This window comes from Dipodomys merriami, unplaced genomic scaffold (genome assembly GCF_024711535.1).
Source record: "Dipodomys merriami isolate MVZ:Mamm:240054 unplaced genomic scaffold, mDipMer1.0.p SCAF_10, whole genome shotgun sequence".
NCBI lineage: Eukaryota > Metazoa > Chordata > Mammalia > Rodentia > Heteromyidae > Dipodomys > Dipodomys merriami.
In genome coordinates, this window is record NW_027202271.1 from 10216038 (window position 1) to 10241097 (window position 25060).

Genomic DNA, 25060 nt, shown 5'->3' on the forward strand with positions numbered 1-25060 from the left:
GACTCTTATCTCTTAGTAACTACCAAAAAAGCTGGAAGTGGAGCTGTTAGTCAAGTGGTAGAGCTCTAATCTTGAACATAAAACTCAGAGATGGCACCTAGGCCCTGAATTCAAAACCCACAACCAGCACAATAAAAGAAAGAAAGCAAAAGAAAAAAGAAATAAAGAAAGGGAGAGAGAAACGGGGAAAGAGAGAAAGAGAGGGAGAGAGGAAGAGAAGGAGGGAGGAAGGAGAAAGGAAGGAAGGAAGGAAGGAAGGAAGGAAGGAAGGAAGGAAGGAAGGAAGGAAGGAAGGGAGGGAGGGAGGGAGGGAGGGAGGAAGGGAGGGAGGGAGGGAGGAAGGGAGGGAGGGAGGGAGGGAGGGAGGGAAGGAGGGAGGGAAGGAGGGGAAGAAGGAGAGAAAAAGAGAGGGAAAGAAAAAAGAGAGAGAGAAAGAAATTGCTCAGTGCAATATTTCAAGTGAAATGAGTTGCTACCAATGTATTTTAATGGATATGCATATTATATGTACAGAGACTCAGGCATAGATACATATAGAGAAAGACCAAACCAAATGCTTGCTCTTTTCATTTCTGTCATACTTCCTAGGAGATTTCATTCCAATTAGAGCATAGTAAGAGCTCATTGGAGTGGAGCCTTAGTTGATGGGTGATTCCAAGGGTGTTAGGTTTTAAAGTATGGAGGAGGCACAAGTTAACTGGCTTTAGATTCCAAACATTATTGGTTAAAAAAAAATTTTTTTTTTGGTGCCAGTCCTGGGGCTTGAACTCAGTCTGAGCACTGTCCCTGAGCCCCTTTGGCTCAAGGCTGGCACTCTACCACTTGAGCCACAGCTCCACTTCTGGCTTTTTGGTGATTAATTGGAGATAAGAGTCTTACTGACTTTCCTGCCCCGGCTGGCTCTGAATCTCCATCCTCAGGTCTCAGTGCAAGGATGACAGGCCAGAGCCACTGGTGTCCCGACCTACATCATGTTCTTTTTAAATTAACTGGGAGGATTTGCTTCCATTCAGACAGCTTCAGAAATGTCTTCCTTGTCCACAGTATCTCTCCCAGAGCACAAGTACAAGGCACCTGGCAGGCAATCGGCTTCGGGGGGTGAGGCGTGCGAACTCCCCTGCAGGAGTCTTTCTGAGGATTCTGGAGAATCCTCCCTCCATCCAGGACTTGAGGGTTGCTGGGAAACCTCCCATACTGAAGGACACTGGGATGAGAACCCCAGGGCCGCGTGTGAGAGGGGGGCTTCTGGAAGGCTCGGGGCCTGGAGGCAGCGGCTGGAAAGTACTTCCTTCTCTTTGGAATTCCGCCATTTCATCCTTCTGTTCTGAAACCAAATTTTCACCTATTGATAAAAATAAGTGGACAAAAAAAAAATCACTGATTGCAGATGATTATTTCAGCTTTAGCATTTTCTCTTTTTGGGGGGGGGGTCCAGTTGTGGGGCCTGAACTCTGGGCCTGGGCGCTGTCCCTCAGCTCTTCAGCTCAAGGCTAGCGCTCTACCACTTGACCCACAGTGCCACTTCTGGCTTTTTTCTTATGTGGTGCTGAGGAATCGAACCCAGGGCCTCATGCATGCAAGGCAAGTGCTCTACCACTGAGCCACCTTCCCAGCCCCAACTTTAGCATTTTCTCATTCATTCATTCATTCCATGGTGCTAGAGGTGGAACCCAGAAACTTCCATAGCATCCCAACTCCTTATTTTAACATTTCAAACTGTAATTATTTCTACAATCCATTCTACAGAATGGTGTGTGTGTGTGTGTGTGTGTGTGCGCGTGTGTGTGTGTGTGTGTGTGTGTGTGTGTGTGTGTGTGTGTGTGTGTGTGTGTCCTGGGGGTTGAACTAAGGGTCTAAGTGCTGTCCCTGAGCTTTTTTTTAATCTTTTTTTTTGTTGTTCTTGTTTTGGTCGTGGGGCCTGAACTCTGGGCCTGGGCGCTGTCCCTCAGCTCTTCAGCTCAAGGCTAGCGCTCTACTACTTGAGCCACAGTGCCACTTCTGGCTTTTTTCTTTTTGCTTATGTGGTGCTGAGGAATCGAACCCAGGGCCTCATGCATGCAAGGCAAGCACTCTACCACTGAGCCACCTTCCCAGCCCCGGGCTTTTGTTGTTGTTGTTGTTGTTGTTTATGGGAGGTAAAAATCTCACAAACTTTCCTGCCTACACTGGTCTGGACTACAATCCTCAGATCTTGGCCTCTTGAGTAGCTAAGATTACAAGTGTGAGCCACTAGCTCCCAGCTACAGAATGTCTTATTAATGAGAATCAATATTGAAAAATAAAAGTCTTTTTTTATTTTTTTGACTCCTTCAAAATATATCTGAGAAATTCTATTTCTGAAAACTGTGTCATTGCAGCTAATTGCTTAATATTCTGTACATATGATACCTTTCAAAACGGATTTCATTTTCTTTATTCTTTTTGCATGCCAGTTCTGGGACTAGTCTTCTTGGGGTGGGAACTGTCCTTTCACTTTTTTGCTCAAGGCTGGCAGTCTACCACTTGAGCCACAGCTCCATTTCCAGATTTTTGCTGTTCAATTGGAACTAGCAGTCTCACATGCTTTTTATGCCCTAGCTGGCTTTGAACCTCAAGCCTCAGAGATCAGCCTTCTGAGTATCTAAGGCTCCCAGCCGGATTTCATGCTTGTAAGTATTATGAAACATCATTTAGCCTGCAGGAACTTATTTATTCAAATGAAATGTACTAATTAGTGTCTACTTTTTGTTAGGCATTAGGCCATGCACCTGTGGCAAATTCTATCCCTGGATCCCCCTGATGACTATGAAAAGACTTCATTTCACAGAGAAGGAAACTAATATTTGGATTGAGTAACCAGCTAGTAAAATAGAAGAACTTAAGACTAGAACCCATGACTGTCCTGGATTCTGTATCCTGGCTCTAGTGAATCTAACTAGAAGCTGTCTGAGTTTAAATTAAGAATACATTTTAGCTGGACACTCAGGTAGCTACTCAGGAGGTTGAGATCTAAGGATCTGTGTTCAAAGCCAGACTAGGCAGAAAAGTCCATGAGACTCTTATCTCCAATTAAAAACCAAAAAGCCAGAAGTAAAGCTGTGGCTCAAGTGGTTAAGTGCCAGCCTTGAGTAAAAAAGCTCAGAGACAGTGCCTAGGCTGAGTTCTGTACACACACACACACACACACACACACACACACACACACACACACACACAATACTACATTTTTACAATGCTTTGATAAATTGTTGGCTTTATACAGCTTCCAAGTTTTGATTACTACTAGGACTTATCAAACTATGATCATTAAGCTCACTAAGTAAAAACTGATTGCAATTAAGCCAAAAATGCTTGTGGTGGTGGTTTCTAATTTGAACCATACTTTCTCTTGGCACACCCATGTTGACTATCTCTCAATTATTAAACTCTTTATCCACTGTAAACTTCATCAGGATCCCCAAAGAGAAAACTTCCCAGTTGTTTTTCTGACATCTTGAAAGCCAATCATATTTATTCTTTGCTCTAACAATTTAGATTTCTCTTTCTTTCTTTCTTTCTTTCTTTCTTTCTTTCTTTCTTTCTTTCTTTCTTTCTTTCTTTCTTTCTTTCTTTCTTTCTTTCTTTCTTTCTTTCTTATTTGTTGGTCATGGGGCGTGAACTTTGGGCCTGGTGCTATCCCTCAGCTCTTCAGCTCAAGGCAAGCACTCTACCACTTGAGCCACAGCGCCACTTCCGGTTTTCTAGTGGTTTATTGGAGATAAGAGTCTCGCAGACTTTCCTCCCCAGGCTGGTTTTGAACCACAATCCTCAGATCTCAGCCTCCTGAGTAGCTAGGATGACAGGAGTGAGCCACCAGTGCCTGGTTAACAATTTAGATTTCTGTGTGTGTGTGTGTGTGTGTGTGTGTGTGTGTGTGTGTGTGTGTGTGCGTGCTGGGGTTTGAAAGGAGGTCCCAGGTGCTGTCCCTGAGGTCTATTTTTGTGCAAGGCTAGCGCTCTTCTCTACCAGTTGAGCCACAGCTCCATTTTGGCTTTTTACTGGTTAATTGGAAATACCAGACTCATAGACTTTTCTACTTGCTTTGAATCATGATCCTCAGATCTCAGCTTCCTGAGTAGCTAGGAGTACAGATGTGTTATTCAACTTCTCCTGAGTTCCCATTCACTGGGGTATGTGTTTCTGGGGATACAAAGCATGTGTGTTGCTCAGTATCTTACTGCCTACCTGGTGCAGTTACCTGAACAAAATGGGCCTTGAAAATATAGCTACTAGCCAAGCTCTGGTGTCTCATGCCTGTAATCCTAGCTACTTGGGAGGCTGAGATCCGAGGATCTCAGTTCAAAGCCAGCCAGGAAAGTCTGTGAAACTGTTATCTCCAGTTAACAACCAGAAAACCAGGAATGGCACTGTGGCTCAAGTGGTAGAGACCTTGCCTTGAGCTGAAGAGCTTTGGGACAGAGCCCAGGCCCAGAGTTCAAGCTCCCTACAACCGACCAGAAAAAAAAAAGAAAGAAAATATAGCTACTATCTTATCTGTTAGTATACAAAAACACACTGATGAGACAGAATTTTAGTTCTTTATCTTTTTTTGGGGGGGGCGGTTGTGGGGCTTGAACTCAGGGCCTGGGCACTGCCCCTGTGCTCTTCTGCTCAAGGCTAGCACCACTTGAGCCACAGCGCCACTTCTTGTTCTTTTTATTTTCAGTTAGGACAAGATTTTGAACTTCTAGGCAGGTGCTCTACTACTTGAGATATGCCCCTAGTCCTTTTTGCTTTTGTTGTTGTGGTTTTTTCTATCCAAACTAGTCTGGACTGTGATCTTCCTGTTTACATTTCCCTCACAGCTTGGATGACAAGCAAGAGCCACAGTGCCTCACTGATTGAGATGGGACTCTTGCAAACTTTTCTGTCTGGGCTGGCCTTGAACTACAATGCTTCTAAACCCTACCTCTGGAGGAGCTAGGATTGCAGGCATGAGCTGCTATACTCAGCTCTTGTTCTTGTACATTTAGGTGACAAACAGAGCAATTAGTTCTACCATGGAGTGAGAAGGTATCTTGATCAATCTGAAGCAATCTTGATCAATCACCCAGTAGTATACTACAGGCTGCTTATTTCTAGTTGCAAAAGTTGGGGGTGAAAGGCAGTTTGTGGAAACAGATCACATCCTTGGAGAAAGGAAGTAAAGTTAGGGAGAGTTTTATACAACGACTTGTTTTAATAAGATCCCAAGTATATTACTCAATAAGGTCCCTAGGTCATTTGTAGTAACAGATAGTAAAGACCAAACCTCTTCTAGCCTTTCATTCCTTTATACTTTTTTATTTTTATTTTTTGGTCGGTCATAGGGCTTGAACTCTGGGCCTGGGCGCTGTCCCTCAGCTCTTCAGCTCAAGGCTAGCGCTCTATCGCTTAAGCCACAGTGCCCTCACAGACTTTCCTGCCCAGGCTGGCTTTGAACCGTGATCCTCAGATCTCAGCCTCCTGAGTAGCTAGGATTACAGGCATGAGCCACCAGTGCCCGGCTTCCCTTAGCTTTTTTTTTTTTTGTCGGCCGTGGGGCTTGAACTCTGGGCCTGGGCGCTGTCCCTCAGCTCTTCAGCTCAAGGCAAGCGCTCTACCACTTGAGCTACAGCGCCACTTCCGGTTTTCTGGTGGTTTATTGGAGATAGGAGTCTCACGGTCTCTCCTGCCCGGGCTGGCTTTGAACCGCGATCCTGAGATCTCAGCCTCCTGAGTAGCTAGGATTACAGGCGTGAGCCACCAGCGCCCGGCTCCCTTAGCTTTTTTTGCTCAAGGCTGGCACTCTACCACTTGAGCCACAGCTCCATTTCTGGATTTTTGCTTGTTAATTTTTTTTTTTGTCAGTCATGGTGCCTGAACTCTGGGCCTGGGCACTGTCTCTTAGCTCTTCAGCTTAAGGCTAGTGCTCTACTACTTAAGCACAGCACCACTTCCAGCTTTTTCTGCTTATGTGGTGCTGAGGAATCAAACCCAGGACCTCATGCATGCAAGGCAAGCACTCTACCACTGAGCCACCTTCCCAGCCCATTTGTTTGTTAATTTATGATAATAGGCTCATAGACTTTTCCTGCCCAGGCTGGCTTCAAGCTCCAATCCTCAGATCTCAGCCTCCTGAGACTACAAGTATGAATCATTGGCACCTAGCTGTCATGGAGATTTCTACCCACTAGAAAACTTATAAAAGCATTTCAAGAACATCTCATGGTCTAGCATTATGCCCAGACCAGGTAATAGATGCTAAATGAACAGATTTCATTTTACCTTTTAGAAAGTAGGAACAGGAGACAAGTCCCTATGCATTAGTACCTGTGACTCCTTTAGTCCCAGATTGACAGCAAGCTTCTTTCGGTCTGTTTTGCTAATATATTTCTGTTTCTGAAACATTTTCTCCAGAGCCTTTCTCTGATCCTCTGAAAACACAGCTCTTCTCAAAATGCCCCTCCGAGCTTTGGAACTGGAGTCCTGGGTCAGCAGAGGTAGCACCGTCTCCTCTCCTAGCAGAGAGCAGAGACAAACGCAGTCAGCATCAGAGAAAAAAATCAGACGGTCTTTCCTGGAACAACACAGCACCCTCTTACTCTGTCAAAATACCTCACCTCTAAACTCTGTGTACTTACAGCAGAACTTCACTTCTTGGTTATGGCCTCCAGTGATGATGTGATCAGCCACTTGCCTTCCCAGTTTTATATAACACAGTGGAAGGTCCCCAGTCACAAAGTCCCCATGTAGGACAAGCTGTAGATGGTTTAAACCTTGTAGTCTTTTCATTTATTTGCTCGTGTATGTGTGTGTGTGTGTGTGTGTGTGTGTGTGTGTGTGTGTGTGTGTGTGTGTGTGCTGGTCCTGAGTCTTGAACTTGGGGCCTGAGTGCTGTCCCTGAGCTTTCCTTTGCTCAAGTCTACCATTTTATAACTCAAGCCATAGTTCCACTTAGGGCTTTTTTTTGGGGGGGAGGAGGATGGGGGGTTAATTGGAGATAAGAGTCTTAGAGTTTTGTAGCCAGGCTGGCTTTGAGCCACAATCCTCATATCTCAGCCTCCTGAATAGCTAGAATCACAGGTATGAGCCACCGACTCCTGATTTTCCTTCCTTCCTTCCTTCCTTCCTTCCTTCCTTCCTTCCTTCCTTCCTTCCTTCCTTCCTTCCTTTCTTCTTTCTCTCTCTCTCTTTTTCTTTTTTTTTTGGGGGGGGGGTCTGGTCCTAGGGCCTGAACTCTGGGCCTGGGCGCTGTCCCTTAGCTCTTCAGCTCAAGGCCAGCGCTCTACCACTTGAGCCACAGCGCCGCTTCTGGCTTTTTTCTTTTTGCTTATGTGGTGCTGAGGAATCGAACCCAGGGCCTCATGCATGCAAGGCAAGCGCTCTACCACTGAGCCACCTTCCCAGCCCCTCTCTCTTTCTTTTTTGATAAATATTTAGAAACTTAACATATGCCAGGCCCTCTGCCTGATTGTATGAATCAAAAAAATATGATTTATTGCTTTCATGATCCTTCAAATCTAGGAGAAGGGCATTCATGGAAGTGCCACTCTGAGCCAAAGGACGCATGAGTCTGTCAAGACGTGTGCTTGGGAGCACAGACAAGGAGTCTGATAGAAATTTGGGTCTCAGGGAAAGCTTTTAGGAGTCAGAGATGCTTAAGCTGAGAGCTCAAGAGAGCAATGGTGGTTCCCAACCACCTTCTCCATCCCCCAGAGTTCCACAGATCACAAACTTCCTTCCTTAAGTCACAGACTTAATCTTTTCTGCCTATTTATAGCTAGCACAATACCTACCCTCTGAAAGTTTACATGCATTCCTTATGCATTCATTCATTCATTCATTCATTCTGCTTGCTAGGTTTGGTAGGCAGAATAATGCACTTCCCCCATGAAGATGTCCAGAGGCTAATCCCAAGAACTTGGGTGCCTCTGTTAAGGGGGAAATAAGGCTGCCAATGGAATGAGGACTGCTGAAAAATTGGCTTTAAGATGAAGAGTAGTGCCTGGAAGACAAAATAGTAGGCCTTGTCAGAGAAAGACTAGAAGAAACTATACTTGTTGCTTGATACACAAAGGAAGAGGCTGTGAGCCAAGGAATGTAGGGAGATTGGAGGAGCCAGAATGGACAAGGAAATGGATGGTCCCCAGAGCCTCCATTCAGGGACACAGCCCTGCTGACACCAGGGTTTTAGCCCAGCAAGGCCCATTGCAGGCTTCTGATCTCTATCAACTAGGAGATAATCAGTATGTGTAGCTTTTTGTTTCTTTGTTTTGGTACTAGGGTTTGAATTCAGGGCCTGGATGCTGCCCCTTAGCTCTACCATTGGACACGTACCTCCACTTTCAGATTTTTAGGGGTTAACTAGAGATAATAATCTCACAGACTTTCCTGCTGTCTTCAAACCACAATCCTCAGCCTTCTGAGTTGCTAGGATTATAGCAGTGAGCTAGTGTGCTACTATGCTAGTATGCATAGCTGTAAGACACTAAGTTGTGACAATTTGTTACAGCAGCAGTAAGAAACTAATACACTGGGTATCAGACCCACCGGATTCAATGCTGAGGAACCACAGGGCGTCTAGTCCCTCTCTATCTTAATAGATCCACCATCTCAAAGGAGGACCAAGAAAAATGATTGTCCTTTGGACTGAAAGAGAAAGGTTCTCCAAAAGGTTCTCTTTGGGTTACGATGCAGAGCACAATTGTTCAGAGAAAATAAGCTATGCAGTGTCTAAAAGAATAGCACAGCTAAAAAGAGAAAGAATTGAGGACATCTAGACAGAGAGCTTCCCATATCAGAAATAACTAATTGACAAACAATTCAACCAGAAAAGTGGGCCATCTGCAAGGATGGGGCATGGTGTGAAGCAGAAGCCTCAAACTAGCAACCATAACCTGTCCATAGATAGCCTTTCTCTGTTTGGTCTTACTGTCATTGCTATTATTTTATTTTTGCTGAGGATCAAACCTGGGACCTCATGTATGTTAACCAAGTATGCCACTATAGAGTGCTGCTTAAGATTTCTGGTTTAGAGCTGCTGGTGGCGGCTCACCCCTGAAATCCTAGCTGCTCAGGAGGCTGCGATCTGAGGATCTAGATTCAAACCCAGCCTGGGCAGAAAAATACCTGAGACTCTATGTCCATTGAGCCACCAAAAAGCTAGAAATGGAGCTGTAGCTCAAATATTAGAGTCTAAGCCTTGAGCAAACAAGCTAAAGAACAAGCAGGGTACTGGTTGTACATGCCAGTCAACCTAGCTACATCCTAGCTACTCAGGAGGCTGAAATCTGAGGATAGCGGTTCAAAGCCAACCCTGGCAGGAAAGTCCATGAGACTTTATCTCCAGTTAACCACCAGAAAACTGGAAGTGGCACTGTGGCTCAAGTGGTAGAGCGCTAGCCTTGAGCTGAAGAGCTGAGGGACGGCGCCCAGGCCCAGAGTTCAAGCCCCACGACTGACAAAAAAGAAAAGAAAAGAAACATACAAGATGATGTGGGAATGGTGCAAAGTGGAGGCTAGCAACAACCATTTCACACACACAAAATCCTTCCATTCTTTTTATGGCTTCAATAGCTTCTCAGACCTGGGAGACACAAGAGGTCACTGGTTTCATCTGGACTTTTGCAACAGGACAACTAAAGGGCCATCAGCTTCCTGTAACTGTTTCCTCAAACACGAACTATTTCAAACTTTGTGTCTCTGTCTCTCCCTCCTGAGAGACAGAAGCTTCCTTTCAATGTGGAACTGAAGTCAGCTTCCCTTCAATGTGGAAGAGTGCTTGTCCTCATTTCTCCCTGGAGCAGTGTTTTCCCCAACAATTACCATGGGCCTCATTTCCTGTGTTTGGAGACTTCTCTCCAGGAACTTCTCTTTTAGGAAAGGGCTTCTTTACTCATCTCATTTCCGTGTGTGTGTGTGTGTGTGTGTGTGTGTGAGAGAGAGAGAGAGAGAGAGAGAGAGAGAGAGAGAGAGAAAGAATGAGAGATATATCATTTCCACAGATTTGAAGTTTGGACAGAGAAGCATAGAATTTTATTAAGGTAAACGGAGAAAGTTTATTTGAAGGTGGAAAGAAAGCTATAAATGAAAGTAGCAAGACTCCCCAATTAGGGAGGGTATCTCCTTTGAAGCAGCATTTTGCCTAACTGGTCCCACTGAAATTCAAAAGCTACCCTCCCGTTTCTCCACGATTTAGGATTTGGAATGTGATATCATTAATTCTTTTCATACAGCTTCATTTTTTTAATCCAGTTTTCCCTTATATCAAGCACAAATTTAACTTCCATAAAGTCTACTCATTGGTTCTAATTGTCCATTTATTTACTTAGTAGAGATGATGTACAAGGGGTTACGGTTATATGAATCAGGTTATGAGTACAATTCTTTTTGAGCTATGTCTCCCCTTCCCTTGCTCTCTCCCAGTTTTTCCCTCCCATTCCCACTCACAAGATATACAGTTAATTCTCATGGTCTCCCAACTAGTTCTCCTTTTGGAACCAACTATATATTTTTTTAATTTTTTTTTTGGGTCCGGTCGTGGGGCCTGAGCTCTGGGCCTGGGCACTGTCCCTCAGCTCTTCAGCTCAAGGCTAGCGCTCTACCACTTGAGCCACAGCGCCACTTCCAGCTTTTTTCTTTTTGCTTATGTGGTGCTGAGGAATCGAACCCAGGGCCTCAGGCATGCAAGGCAAGCGCTCTACCACTGAGCCACCTTCCTAGCCCCTGGAACCAACTATATTCTTTTTCCTTCCAAATTTCTGACTAGTTATATAAAAATTGTTGCTGCCTACCTGTTAGTTTTTTGTTGTTTTTGGTTTTGGTTTGTTTTTTTTTTTTTGGTGCCAGTCCTGGGGCTTGAACTCTAGTCACTGTCCCTGAGTTTGTTTGTTTTCTTTTTCACTAAAGGCTAGTGCTCTACCACTTCAGCAACAGCTCTACTTTCAGCTTTTTTGGTGGTTAACTGGAAATAAGAGTCTCATGGAAGCCGGGCGCTGGTGGCTCACGCCTGTAATCCTAGCCACTCAGGAGGCTGAGATCTGAGGATTGCGGTTCAAAGCCAGCCCGGGCAGGAGAGACTGTGAGACTCCTATCTCCAATAAACCACCAGAAACCGGAAGTGGCGCTGTAGCTCAAGTGGTAGAGCGCTCGCCTTGAGCTGAAGAGCTGAGGGACAGCGCCCAGGCCCAGAGTTCAAACTCCACGGCCGACAAAAAAAAAAAAAAAAAAAAAAAAAAAAAGAGTCTGATGGACTTTCCTACTCAGACTGGCTTTGAACCTTGCTGATCAGATCTCAGCTTGCTGGATTACAGGCATGAGCCACTACCACTGGCTTAGGCTGGTTTTTGTATGAGACTCTTTATTCCAGAACTAAACAGTAATAGGCAATCTGACCTTTCAGATCCCAGAGGGGCTATGACCTGCCTTGTTTGCCCCACACTGTTAATGTACAACCCAAAAGCCTCCTGCTATTCCATAAGCAAACACAAAGCTCATGGTACAGGCATCCCTATCTTACTTTTCTCTCTCCATCCTTCTGCTCCCCTTCCTTTTCTTCTGTACATGTCTGAGGGAGGAGCCTAAAAAGTCAGAATTTCATAAGCGGTCCTATTAGACTTCATATTATACTCAAGCACGGGCTACAGACAAGATCAGCAACAGAGACACTCTGTTGCTCAGTAGTGCCCCTTATTGCCTGCCCGGTGGAAGATTGGGAGAGAAACAAACTTATTCTAGAAACATTATTCCCAACACTTTCACTACCTTTGGAGATCTGCTAGAAAAGGCCATCCATTTGGAAAATCTATTGTTTTGAGTCTGATTTCATTAAACATTCTTCATGGTTGATTGGATGTCATTTATCTAGAAAACATCACTACCTTTGCTGTTGAGAAGTAAATAACTATATTCAACATACAGCACAGTGTAATCTGTTTCGTACAATATAACCAGGCTTCTCTCAAAAAAAAAAAAGTTGAATCCCTCTGGAGATCTTACAATGGTCACATTAAATCTTCTACATGTATATGAAAGTATACGCATTGCTTTCTGTGAGTTTTCCTGGTCCCGATCAGTTTCCTCAGCTCACTCTGAATGACAGCAGTGAAAGAAATGCCCTACCACGTGGCAAAACATGCTCATCAGAATGATTCCCATCTCTGAAAGTGAAAGCTGCATGACTAACCTATGTTCAGAGCCAGGAAAGTAATTTCCCAAAGCCAGGCACCGGTGGCTCATGCCTGTAATCCTAGCTATTCAAGAATCTGAGATCTGAGGATCATGTTTGAAAGCCAGCTGGGGTAGGAAAGTCTGAGGCTCTCATCTCCAATTAACCACCAAAAGCCAGAAGGGATGCTGTAGTTCAAATGGTAGAGCACTAGCCTTGAGCTCAAAAGCTCAGGGACAGTGCCCAGGCCCTGAGTTCAAGCCCCAGGACCAGCGTACACACACCCGTGCACGTATACACACACACACACACACACACACACACACACACACACACACACACACACACACACACACAATGTGCCTCCTCTTCTGCCTTCAACAAAACCTACATTCAAACTTAGCGGGTATATTATGGTTTCTTAGGGTTTAGCAAGGAAGGGAAGACAATAAAATGACATCAAAAGATAGAATACAAAGGCACTTCCCAAGGAAAAAAAAAAAAGCCAAACAGCTTGTCCCAGACATATCTTTTTCCTGAGATATTTGTTATAATGTTTCTCCAAATTAAAGTTTCTGTCTTTGAAGGCCTAAAATTCTTAAAAGGTCAAGTTCAAGTTGGGTACTCAAGAAAGGAATCATTATCTGATTAACTGTTATTTCACCTACCCAATTAAGATTCTCATATTCCTTCAGGTAGTTATTTATTATTTTCCTGCAGTCATTATCAACATCATTTCCACAAGTTTGCTTTCATTTTAACTGAGAAAGAATCTTATAGATGTAATATTAAAGATTTTTCCATGCACCCTCTCCTTGGGGGAGGGGAGCACTCTTACCGCCGCCTTTTTAATTTCCCCCACTGTAAGGCCTGTGCTTGGACAGCCTATTAAACCCTTTACTGCATGTCAGAAGGGTACTGGTTGTATGATTGTTTCCACATTGCAACCAGCAGTCCATCCTAAGCGTAAGAAGTCAAGAAAGAAAAATGAAGTCAACATTCAACAAATGATTCATGGTCAGGGTCAAAACAATATTTCATTTGCTCGGTTACCAATGTGTTCATCCGATCCTTGGCTTTTGGAAGGTGTGAAGGCCACACTGTGCAATCAGATGAGGGGCCATCGATTTTAGCAGTTATCAAAGTTGTTAGGATAAACCTTCATTCCGGCTAGTTAAATGAAACTGAACACAAATTTACTTGGACAGTGCTGTACAATGGAAAATAATTTAAAAGCTCGGATATAAAAGTTCTTAGTATTTTTTTTAAAGTCTAGTAAACCTCTTTAGGAAAAAGGACTATGCAGATGTAAACCTCATTAGTTGTGCTTTGGTATCCTGGTTATTTATATAAAATCTTTATTGACAACGTAATTCCATCGGTTCATTATTACTTGCTGCCAATAAGAACAAACACTGAACACAAGAAAGTAAGAAATTCATTTCAGAGCTATAACTAATAATACAAGACATCGTCACTTATTAAAAACACTTGTGTGATCTCTAAACTGTCTTAAAAGGCCAACTTTAGGAAGGGAGGCCAACCAATTTCATATTTTCTATCCTTGGTCTGAGCTGCACTGTTCTGCAGCTTGTATGTTTATTGAAAAAAATGAAAGATAAACACGGTTTTAAGCCTCTTCAGACAAGCACAATAATTTACAAGTTATATAAAAGGTGCAATACAGGAAGGACTACAAAAATACAGGAAAAAGAAGTAAGACCTGTTTGAAGTAATCTTGTATGTGTGTGTGTGTGTGTGTGTGTGTGTGTGTGTGTGTGTGTGTGTGTGTGTGTGTGTGTGTGTGCATCAACAACTGGAATTTACTAATTTGTTTTGGATAGATGTAATAGTAAAAAATATGAAAAAAGAATTCATAGCCTGTCTACCATATAGAAAGGAGAAATCAACTAACATTCTATCTTTCCATGTGTCTATTTTTGTCTATCAATCTGTATCTATCTACCTATCTACCATCTATCTATCTACCATTTATCAATTACCTATCAATCATCTATCTATCTGCTTATATTGTTATGCAAGAGGGATTTCATTATGATTTCCCACACATTTACAATGTATTCCAATCAATTTCACCCCATCTCACTCTCTCTCAAACAGATGAGAAGTCCTGTAAGAAATGTCTGTTTTTATCTTTATTAAACTGACCCAACTTTATTTCTCTTGCTTATTTAACTTTTATAGAGATTCTTAAAACTTCACTATAAAACAACCATACACACACTTACACAGGCCTACTTGAACATCTACTTGTTGCATGAACTTATTTTGCCTATTTTCAGTTCCCTGAACTGTATCCCTAAAGGCTTTTTAAAAATAAGTGATCAGAACAATGGAAGGGGTGACAATGATCAAAATCTATAGTACAATTTATTGAATTGTTTTGTACTATTTAACTATTTGTACAAATGATTAAAGATAATAAAAACTATAAAAGACCAGGATAATATGGAGGGTGAAAAAATGATTCTTCAGTGTAGAACCACCTTTCATCTCCTTTCCCAGAGACAATTTAAATCTACACGATGCCATGATAATACGACATCAGATACGCGGGTTTCGAGTCTACCCCTGAGGTCCCTGCCTGCTGATCTAATATCTAGTGATAAATGTCTGCTTAATTTGGATCACAGTTTCCAATTCCCCTCACAGCAGACCACCTGGAAGGCGCGAGTAAAAGGTTTAGTCATGGTTTCAATTTTTTCTATTTGAATTCAATACCTTCTAGTTAAATGGACAATTAATAGGTCACTTCCAAAATAGTAGTGTATCAGTCTTGGTTAATAAACCATCCTCACAGTTGATAATGGGCCTATGTATTCAGCACGTCTCTGTAGACACTCAGCTCAGCCACGAAATCCCTTTTCAGGTGGACAGGGTTATATGGGAAGATGAGCTAGAATGAGTCTATAAAAGTCAGCTTCATTCACTGCCTTATTTTTCAGTCAAGTGCTTTAAAGGGTGTCAAGAAATTCACTTGGGAGTGTGAGACAGGAGAAAGACCTACACCCAGAGCCCTGCTTTATGACCATACAAAAGGGCAGCTGACCCTTGCCCAAGCTTTTTCCATGTGAAATAGGCCCTAAAGTTCATCTGCAGAGTGAAAAATCGTGGTGAGGTCGCGTGTGGATGAGTCGAGTGAAAGTGGTGATTGGTCACGGGTCTGTCATCCATTGTGGCTGCGTCTCAGTCCTCTATAGTGCTCTGTGGGAAAGTATCAGCCCCCTAAAGGGAAGCTCAGAAGCTGGCAGCTCAATGAACAGCCAGCATTTGCTGCCTCGCTTGTCAAGAATCATTCTGGCCAGCAACTTGGTCTTCTGAAACACCGATAAAAACAGACGCCTGGCAGGATAGAGCTCTAGACTTCAGCCTGCCTCCACTCTCTTTCCTTCTTAGCTGACAAGAGCTGGTAATCGAAGCTTTCTCTTGGGCAGCTGAAACAACACAACCCTCCACAGGACTTTTTTTTTTTAATGTGCCAATACTGGGGCTTGAACTCAGGGCCTGGGTACTGTCCCTTTGCTTGTTGTTGTTATTGTTGTTGTTGTTTTTGTGCTTAAGGCAAGCACTCTACCATTTGAGCCATACTCCCATTTCTGGCTTGTTGGGGGTTAATGGAAAATAAGAGTCTCATAGACCTTCCTGCCTGGGCTGGCTTTGAACCTTGATCTTCAGATCACAGCCTCCTAAGTAGCTAGGATTATAGACATGAGCTACCAGTATCCAGCTGGCTCTCTACAGGACTTCTTTAACATCAACTCAGATAATCTGGCTACAGATTCTCATCAGACCTACACGTCTCAGGACCAACAATTTGGTTAGAGATATTTACCTTGTGTGTACGTGTATGCCAGTATTGGGGCTTGAACTCAGGGCCTCATGCTATCACTTAGGTTTTTTGTTTTTGTTTTTTTCCCCGGTCCTGGGGCCTGAACTCTGGGCCTGGGCGCTGTCCCTCAGCTCTTCAGCTAAAGGCTATCACTCTACCACTTGAGCCACAGCACCACTTTTGGCTTTTTCTGCTTATGTGGTGCTAAGGAATCGAACCCAGGGCCTCATGCATGCAAGGCAAGCGCTCTACCACTGAGCCACCTTCCCAGCCCTCACTTAGCTTTTTTGCCCAAGGCTGGCACTCTACCACTTGATCCTACTTCCGCTTCCAGCATTTTTACTGGTTAATTGGACTAGGGGCTTCATGCTTCTTAGAAAGGCAGTCTACCTCTAAACCATACCTCTAGCCTAGTTAATTGGAAATAAAGTTTCATGGATTTTCCTGCCTGGGCTGGCTTTGGACCATAATCTTCAGATCTCAGTCTCCTGAGTAGCTAGAATTACAGACACAAGATACCAGAGCCCAGCTAAAGATACTCATCTTTGCATGAGAAAGCATTTGCATCCATACTATGAGTTTTGGCAAGTCTGTCCTTCTAATTTCACCCCAGGGATTCATTTTTATCATGTTTACAGAAAAGTTCTCATGAAAACATTTGTTACAACTCAGGTGGGCTTTCTGAGAAAGAGAAGTCTTTTTTTCCTCTTCAGATCCTGATGGATTTTAATTCTTCTCTACAGTAAGTACCTAAGTGACTTTCTGTACCCCATTTTAAACTGAATGAAATGTTGGCTCAGTGCAACTTCTTTGCATTCTTTCCTGCCTTTTTGTGCTTCTTTAAAGGAGTCTTGCAATGCACCAGAGATGTAGCTTCCTGGTGGAGTGGCTGCCTTGCCTGAGCAAGGCCCGGGCAAGGTTTGATTCCCCCAGTACCATGACAAAATAAAAGTGTGTTGCTATACACGTTTCAGAAAGAGCCAAGCCTATCCCACTAGATCTTTTATATCAACTAGAAAACAAGTCCTTTTCCTTGGTGTGTCAGCTGGGAGTTTCAATGCCATTAGAAACCACTCACAATTGCTCACTGTGCTGAGGTTTGATAAATCTCTGGAAAGCTCCTGAATAGGGTCACTGTGATTTTTCAGTGAGGAATTAGCTCCTTGCCACTGCATTACCAATTAGCTTCCCTGAGCACATTAAATCCTGCTGCTTTGGTTTATAGAGGAACTGAGGCATTGCTGATGAAGCATTCACAACTTACTTGGAAAAGCGGTGGGGGATGCAGGACTCCGGCAGGACCCCCCACAGCACGACGGGTAGAATGGAGGGATGCTCAGAAGAAAAGGTTTGGAAGGTGCTGTGAAGAAAAGCATTGGTCTCAATGATTAGCCATTTCTTTTAGACAATCTCCAAAACTCCAGTTACGCATGAGTCCCCTTGTCAAGGCAGTTTGCTTTCCAAGTCTTTTTTATTTCTTGTGCCAGTACTGAGGATTGAACTCACAGCCTCATAGTCTCATGTGGCTTTTTCTACTCTAGGCTAGTGATCTACTCTAGGCTGAGCCACACTTCCACTTCTGGTTTTTTGCTGGTTAACTGGAGATAAGAGTCTCTAAGAATTTTCTGCCTGAGCTGGCTTTGAACCGTGATCCTCAGATCCCAGCTTCTCCAGTCACTAAGATTACAGACACAAGTCCCCAGTGCGTAGCCTCTAAGCCTTTTTTTTTTTTTTTTTTTTGTTGGTCGTGGAGCTTGAACTCTGGGCCTGGGTGCTGTCCCTCAGCTCTTCAGCTCAAGGCTAGTACTTTACCACTTGAGCCACAGTGCCATTTCCAGTTTTCTGAGTGGTATTGGAGATAAGAGTCTCATATACTTTCCTTCCCAGGCTGGCTTTGAACCATGTTCCTCAGATCTCAGCCTCCTGAGTAGCTAGGATTACAGGCGTGGGCCACTGGCATCCAGCCTCTAAGCCAGTTTTAAAGTCATTATTTTTAAGTTGGCTTCATCTGTCCAAGTGCTTGCCAAATCATTTTATCAGGATTTGGAAATGTACAAAGACATAAATGATCAAACCGCAAGCTTACTAGTTCCTTCACTATCTGGTCTTAATTGCAAATAGTCAATATCTAATCTTGTTTGATTTAAGACACCATATCAGAGCTGGGAAGGTGGCTCAGTGGTAGAGTGCTTGCCTTGTATGCATGAGGCCCTGGGTTCGATTCCTTAGCACCACATAAGCAGAAAAAGCTGGAAGTGGCGCTGTGGCTCAAGTGGTAGAGTGCTAGCCTTGAGCTGAAGAGCTCAGAGACAGTGCCCAGGCCCAGAGTTCAGGCCCCATGACTAAAAAAAAAAAAAAGGCTGAGTTCTATCATTTGAGCCATGCCTCAGTTCCTTCAAGGACACCATATCACAGAGCAAAACCATCTAGGAGAGCATCTTGGTTGACAGAAGCATCACTACATCACTATTTGCCCTGCCCAATATGGTTATTTACCAGTTCTGTGCACTTATTGAGTTCTTGGAAAGTATTAGCCAATTCCCAAGTTGGTAATCACTAATTTGCTGAACAATTCCATATCAAAAAGTGGTGTTTCTGACCACATTTACATGCTTTAAAGTAATTGAGAATAATTACATGTTTATCTCAAGAGAAATCTTGTCCATCTGAAAGCATTTGTAAGTGCTCAAAGGGGTGAGTCTTTTTTCTGCCTGGTGCCAATTGGGTATTTATTATTTATTCCAGGGCCATTCAAAATGACCAATACCACCAGACACCAGGGGCTCACACCTGGAATCCTAGCCACTCAGGAGGTTAAGATCTGAAGAACAAAGTTCAAAGCCAGACTGGGTAGGAAAGTCCCTCAGACTCTTATCTCCAATTAACCACCAGAAAACCGGAAGTGGCACTGTAGCTCAAGTGGTAGGGTGCTAACCTTGAGCACAAAAATTCAGAGACAGTCCCCAAGACCAGCATGAAATTTAAAAAAATATATCAATACAGCTAGACAGCAGTGGGCAGCCCACAAAAGCAAATGAGCACCTTAACTGTCCTATCATGTACCAAATGATGTCATGGAGTGAATGTATCCCATCCCAGGACCATATAGTGAATTGCTATGTAATTCTGTTCTGCTCCTTTGATTAAGATACACATGGAACAGTTACTATGATTCTTTTATCAATGGTATGAATAAAATGAAGAAGACTATTTTGGTAGCCAAAACATCCTATAACTATCCTCATTGTCCTAATTTGATCTATTACATTGAAAATAATGCCATTGAAAAGATATATCCCTTCCTTTGAACTGAACTCTGTAAGAGAAATTTTGAACGTCATTCCTTAGTAGATGAAAACACTGCAGTAAGGGGTATCAGAGAATGTGAGTTCTAAACAACTTCCCATTGGTGACATGGATCAAGATGCATGGTACTCACAAGCTGACATGCTGAATCAAAACCCCTTTGTACAACTACTTAAAGACTGTAAAGATAACATAAAAGAAAATTCCCTTTACTGAGAACTTATTACATGGCAGGTGTCAATGAAGCATCTGCAATATGCCATGTCATTTAACACAATATAATATGTGCAAGCCAAGATTTCCTGGAAGCAGGTCCCTGCCTTTAGCATGACAGCACATACTGCTTGCAGGACAGTGAACAATTGAACCTACATATAATATTCAAAACTAAGAAATGAGAGACCACCCTAGTCTTCTTAAAAAACAAATAAGAACCAAAAATTTACTCCTTTTCTCCTTCTCAGCACCTAGAAGATACAGTGTCTTCTATAAGTAATAACCTGGAAATGTAAACCCACGATTTTAAAATAAATATTTTCCTTCTTTTTCCTTCAAACAAGTGGCAACTTACTTTCTTTTCTTCACTACATAAAGACATGCCTTTTTTTTTTCCTTTTTGTGTGTAGGCCCTGGGGCTTGAACTCAGGGCCTTGGTGCTATCCTGAGCTTTTTTTGCTCAAGGCTAGCACTACACCACTTTAGCCACAGCCCTTCTGTTTTGTTTTGTTGGTGCTTACTTGGAGATAAGAGACTCATGGACTTTCCTACTCAGGCTGGCTTCAAACTGTGATCCTCAGATCTCAGCCTCAGGAGTAGCTAGGATTATAGGCATGAGCCAGCAAGAAATGCTATTTTTATGTGACTATATTGCCTTTCTGAGAAGTAATATTGCAGTAATTTCAGATTTGTACAGTAATCAAGAGTAAACATATTCTCATCCATTTCTTTAAAGGATGTATCAAAATAAGTATGTTTTCCTTTAAAATATTTATAATATTAGCAGGGTCCTAAAGGTCTTAAAATTGCAAACTAATCCCAAATGCAGTTTCTTCCTATAATACAATGGAAAGTTAATTAATATATCATTAGCATTCATTTATAATTAACATCAATATTAATGTTTTTACTCTTTTATTATCTGGATTTCCAAAGAATGAATGCTGCTTGGCTTTAATGCTGTTTTGAAAATATGGCAATTAGGCAAAAGAATGAAATAAAGGACTATTTCGATGTTCAAAAGTTCAATAATATTTTTTGTGTGAGTGTTGATCCTACGGCTTCAACTCAGGGCCTGGACCTTTTTAAAATTTGATTTTTTTTTTTTTTTTTTTTTTTTGGGTCCGGTCATGGGGCCTGAACTCTGGGCCTGGGCGCTGTCCCTCAGCTCTTCAGCTCAAGGCTAACTCTCTACCACTTGAGCCACAGCGCCACTTCCGGCTTTTTTCTTTTTGCTTATGTGGTGCTGAGGAATCGAATCCAGGGCCTTGAGCATGCAAGGCAAGCGCTCTACCGCTGAGCCACCTTCCCAACCCAAAAATTTGATTTATTTTTGCTCAAAGCTACCACTCTACTGTTTAAGCCACAGCTCGACTTCCAACTTTTTGGTAGTTAATTGAAGATAAGGGTCTCACAGACTTTCATGTCCAGGCTGCTTGGAACTGAAATACTCAGCTCTCAGCTTCTTAATAACTAGGATTACAGGTGTGAGCTACTGGCACCTGACTGGCTAAAAAATATTTTTAGTTTTATTGTTGTCATTAATTTTCTAATACTGACTATAAAATCTTAAACATGGTAAATCATGTCATTTGAGTTTCACATATTAAATTACATATTATTTAGGCAGATCTACATTTGTATTATCATTGTGGATACATGAAGTATTCCAAAATAGAAATATATTTCTAAAAGTTGTCCATGTGTTTATTCTCAAATATTTGTTAACTTTTTCCCCCAACAAAAAATGTTCTATTGAAAATAAAATTCTTTCCTCTCTTCCCTCTTTTTTCCTAAAAAAAAAGGAAAAAAGCATAGCATTTACATGCATGATATTTATCAGTACAGCTTTAAACAAATAAAATTTCTTTGTTCAGTTAGTTTTGTTCAACATAGAACATCAAAAATAACATTAGTAATAGCATTAACAATGCCAGATACATATAAATTGTAAATTTCCTATTCTACTCTCAAATGCTTCTCCTTCCATGTTCCTAAACATGGAAAATAAAGATTTTTTTTAAAAGATGGTTTACTTGAGACAGTGTTTAACTAACCCATTTCTAATAAATATAGCTTAGAGATTATTTTAATGCTAAATCTAACCAGAATAAGTGTTAATTGAACCATCTTGTTATATTGCTATACATTGCCCTAAATGAAAGCTGTAATCAAAATGTCAGTACCAAAATCTGTAATTATAAAAATGTAATCAAAACCTATCGAGCTTTGGCTAAAGTGCTGTTCTCACACTTGGGGACATGAGCAGGTTTAAAGTTCTATCATGCAGACTTCCTCCAAGATCTTAAATCATGTCTTTGACACATATTTACACAGGAGATTAGTCAATTCCTGATTGCTATACAGAAATACACCTTGTTTAAGCTGATCTATGTGGAAATCACTGTGAAATTCCAATTAAGTGCGCCTTTTTTCATCTCTCACATGCTCCTACTCTGACATAAGTTAAATGCTAATCCATCTAAGCGTGTGATTGTAGGGGGGCTGAATAGTACGAGGGAATAAATGCAAAGCATTTAAAATAGATATGGCAGTTTTAGCATTTGGAAACCACATGAGCAAGAGAAGAAACTCAAGCTCAATGAATACAAGTGAGAATGTTGACGAATGGGCGAAAACTATTGTAAGCTGTTTTAAGAACAACTTTGAAAAGGACAGGGAAAGGGGAAAAGAAGTCCAAATGATATGCACTTCAAACCCCATCAATTACTTTATCATTTATCCTGTTAGCAATGATTTATGGTAGGCCTACTTGGTTATAATGATATATAAGTATGGTTTACTATATGTTAGGCAGTAGACTCACTATAAACTTAACACATGCTATCTCTCAGTCATTCATTCATTTATGAACACTCAGCCTTAAATAGACATGCATCTGGAATGTGATTGTAATTGCGTCCCTGAAATTTTCAAAATGGGGAAAAGGAAATAATAAAGATATTGGTCAGTTATCAGCCAGGAAGAACAGATCATTTTCCACACTGACACTCTGTAAGTTATTCAATAAGGACTGAAATCCCCATAAAGAATATGAGCACAGGTCAAGTTCAACATACAACATAGTGTTAGGTGCTTCCAGTGAGACATTTTATATTCAATCACCAAATCTAACATATGTGCCATTACAAGGATTTGAACTCATTACTAGGGCTTGAATCAAGGTCTGGGTGATGTCCCTTAGCTTTTTTGTTGTTGCTGTTGTTCAAGGCTGGTGCTGTATCATCTGAGCCACACCTCCAATTATGGTTTTGGGGGGATTAATTGTAGATAAGTCTCACAGACTTTCTTGCCTGGGCTGGCTTTGAACCTTGATCCACATCTCAGCATAAGTAGCTAGGATTACAGGCTCCTGGCTGCTAACAATGCTTTTCAGCTATCTTTTTATTTTCACTCTTTGTTGATGGACAAGAGCAACAGGAACATGGTATGAAGCCATCATAATTTGATAATTATGTTTAATTATAGTATTATAGTAATTTTATTATCAATGTAAACTCTAGTGACATTCAGAGAAAGAATACTAAGTATGCTAAATATTCTCAGTAATACTAATAAGTCCTTCAAATAAACTTTAGTTCTTTTCAGTGCTATGTAGATTAAGCATGTCATTTAAGAAAAATGCAGAGAAATAGATAGTACCAAGCTATGTTATTAAAGCAAAAAGTCTAAAAAAATATTCTAAGAAATAATAACAGGGAATAAAATAATTTCAAAAGAATGATTTCATGACCTCTTTAAAGTGCTCGTTTCAAAAGCAAAGAAGTAAAGAAATTTAAACTTCTGACTTAAAAAAGCATACATAGGGCCTGAGAAGCTGGTTCAGTGGTAACGTGCTTGCCTTGCATGCACTAGGCCCTGGGTTCAATTCCTCATCACCACACAAGCAGAAAAAGCCAGAAGTGGTGCTGTGGCTTAAGTGGTAGAGCGCTAGCCTTGAGCTGAAGAGCTGAGGGACAGTGCCCAGGCCCAGAGTTCAGGCCCCATGAGTGACTAAATCAATCAATCAATCACAATTTAACACAATATCTGGAGTACAATATTTCTTTCGTGTGTGCGTGCCAGTCCTGGGCCTGGGTGCCATCCCTGAGCTTCTTTTGCTCAAGGCTTGTGTTCCACCACTTGAACCACAGCTCCACTTCAGGCTTCTTTTCAAACTGTGGTCCTCAGATCTCAGCCACCTGAGTAGCTAGGATTACAGGTATGAGCCACTTAATGTTTTGGTTTGGGTATGTGTGTGTGTGGATAGATTAGATAGATAGATAGATAGATAGATAGATAGATAGATAGATAGATAGATAGATAGATAGATAGATAGATAGATAGATAGATAGATAGATAGATAGATAGAGATATAGATATATTTGGTTAGTACCAAGTTTTAACTCAAGATTTTGTACTCATCCAGGTGTGCTGGCACTCTACCACTTGAGCCATGCCTCTAAACCAGCTTTTGGCGGGATATTTTGGAGTGGACTCTTGAAGACTTCTCTGCCCAGTCTTGGCTTTGAAACGTGATCCTCCTGATCTCAGCATTTTAAGTAGCTTGGATTATATGCATGAGTCACTAGTGTGTCCGGACAATGTCCCTTAAGTGTTAACTGACTCTACTAGTAAAAAGAAAAAGAAAAAAAAAAGTTTCTAGACGTTTCCCAGTCCTCCAGATTGAATTTTGTTCTGTCAAACCTAATGGACTCATCCCTGAATAATAAAGTTTGAGAATTCCGTACACTGCATATTCCTACCCAATGGGTCTCAACTCTGAATACATATCACAGTCAGATGGCCTACTTTTTGAAGATACAAAATGTATGGGCCCAAAACCAATGAAGTTAAAATCAAACTCAATGTTAGCTTTTCCTCTTACCATGGTTATGTATAATTTGGGATGACGACTAAGACAACCTATAAAGACAATGGTATGGTCTAGATTTCTGTCATCCTAGCTACTCAGGAGACTGAGATCTGAGGATCACCATTCAAAGCAGACTTTCCTTGGCAGGAGAGTCTGTGAGACTCTTATCTCCAATTGACCATCAAAAAGCTGGAAGTGGACCTGTAGCTGAAGTGGTTGGGCAAAAAAAAATAAGCCCAGGGACAGCACCCAGGCCCTGAGTTCAAGCCTTAGGACCAGCCTCTCCCTGTGGAAAAAAAAAAGAAAAGAAAGGAAAAAAAAGTTGGAAAGACTTGACCAAAGAAGGCTTTCAGTGGAAGAAATATCTTAATTTGGACCTCCCTTTGGAAAGTATTTGGGAAATTAGGAGGAAAAAAATTAATCCAGGAAGAAACTTTTTGAGTTCCCACCATAGCTCTGTGTTCATTCCTATATCTATCTACTTACTCCTGAAGACAGATATCACAGGAAATCATGTTGCATTTGGTTATTTTTATTTCCCCTGTGACAGATACTAAATGGGCATAAATGATTTGGTATTCTTGCCATGAAGAAGTGGGGCCTAGTTCTCTTCCTCTTGAATTTGGGAAGCAATTGGTGACCTGCTTGACCAAGATATGTTGGCAGT

At 41.8% G+C, this 25060-nt stretch overlaps 1 protein-coding gene across 1 annotated transcript in view; it reads right to left on the bottom strand.

The window, feature by feature from the left end:
• Positions 1-371: 371 nt before the first annotated feature.
• The window catches only part of Dbx2 (developing brain homeobox 2), a 32852-nt gene continuing 8163 nt past the window's right edge, over positions 372-25060 (bottom strand). Inside the window, exons 2-4 of the mRNA XM_070034844.1 lie at positions 17260-17355; positions 6310-6497; positions 372-1342 (exon numbers count right to left, since the gene is read on the bottom strand). Of these exons, the coding sequence (XP_069890945.1) occupies positions 1010-1342; positions 6310-6497; positions 17260-17355 (617 nt within the window). The 3' untranslated portion in view covers positions 372-1009. The remainder of the gene's footprint in view (positions 1343-6309; positions 6498-17259; positions 17356-25060) is intronic.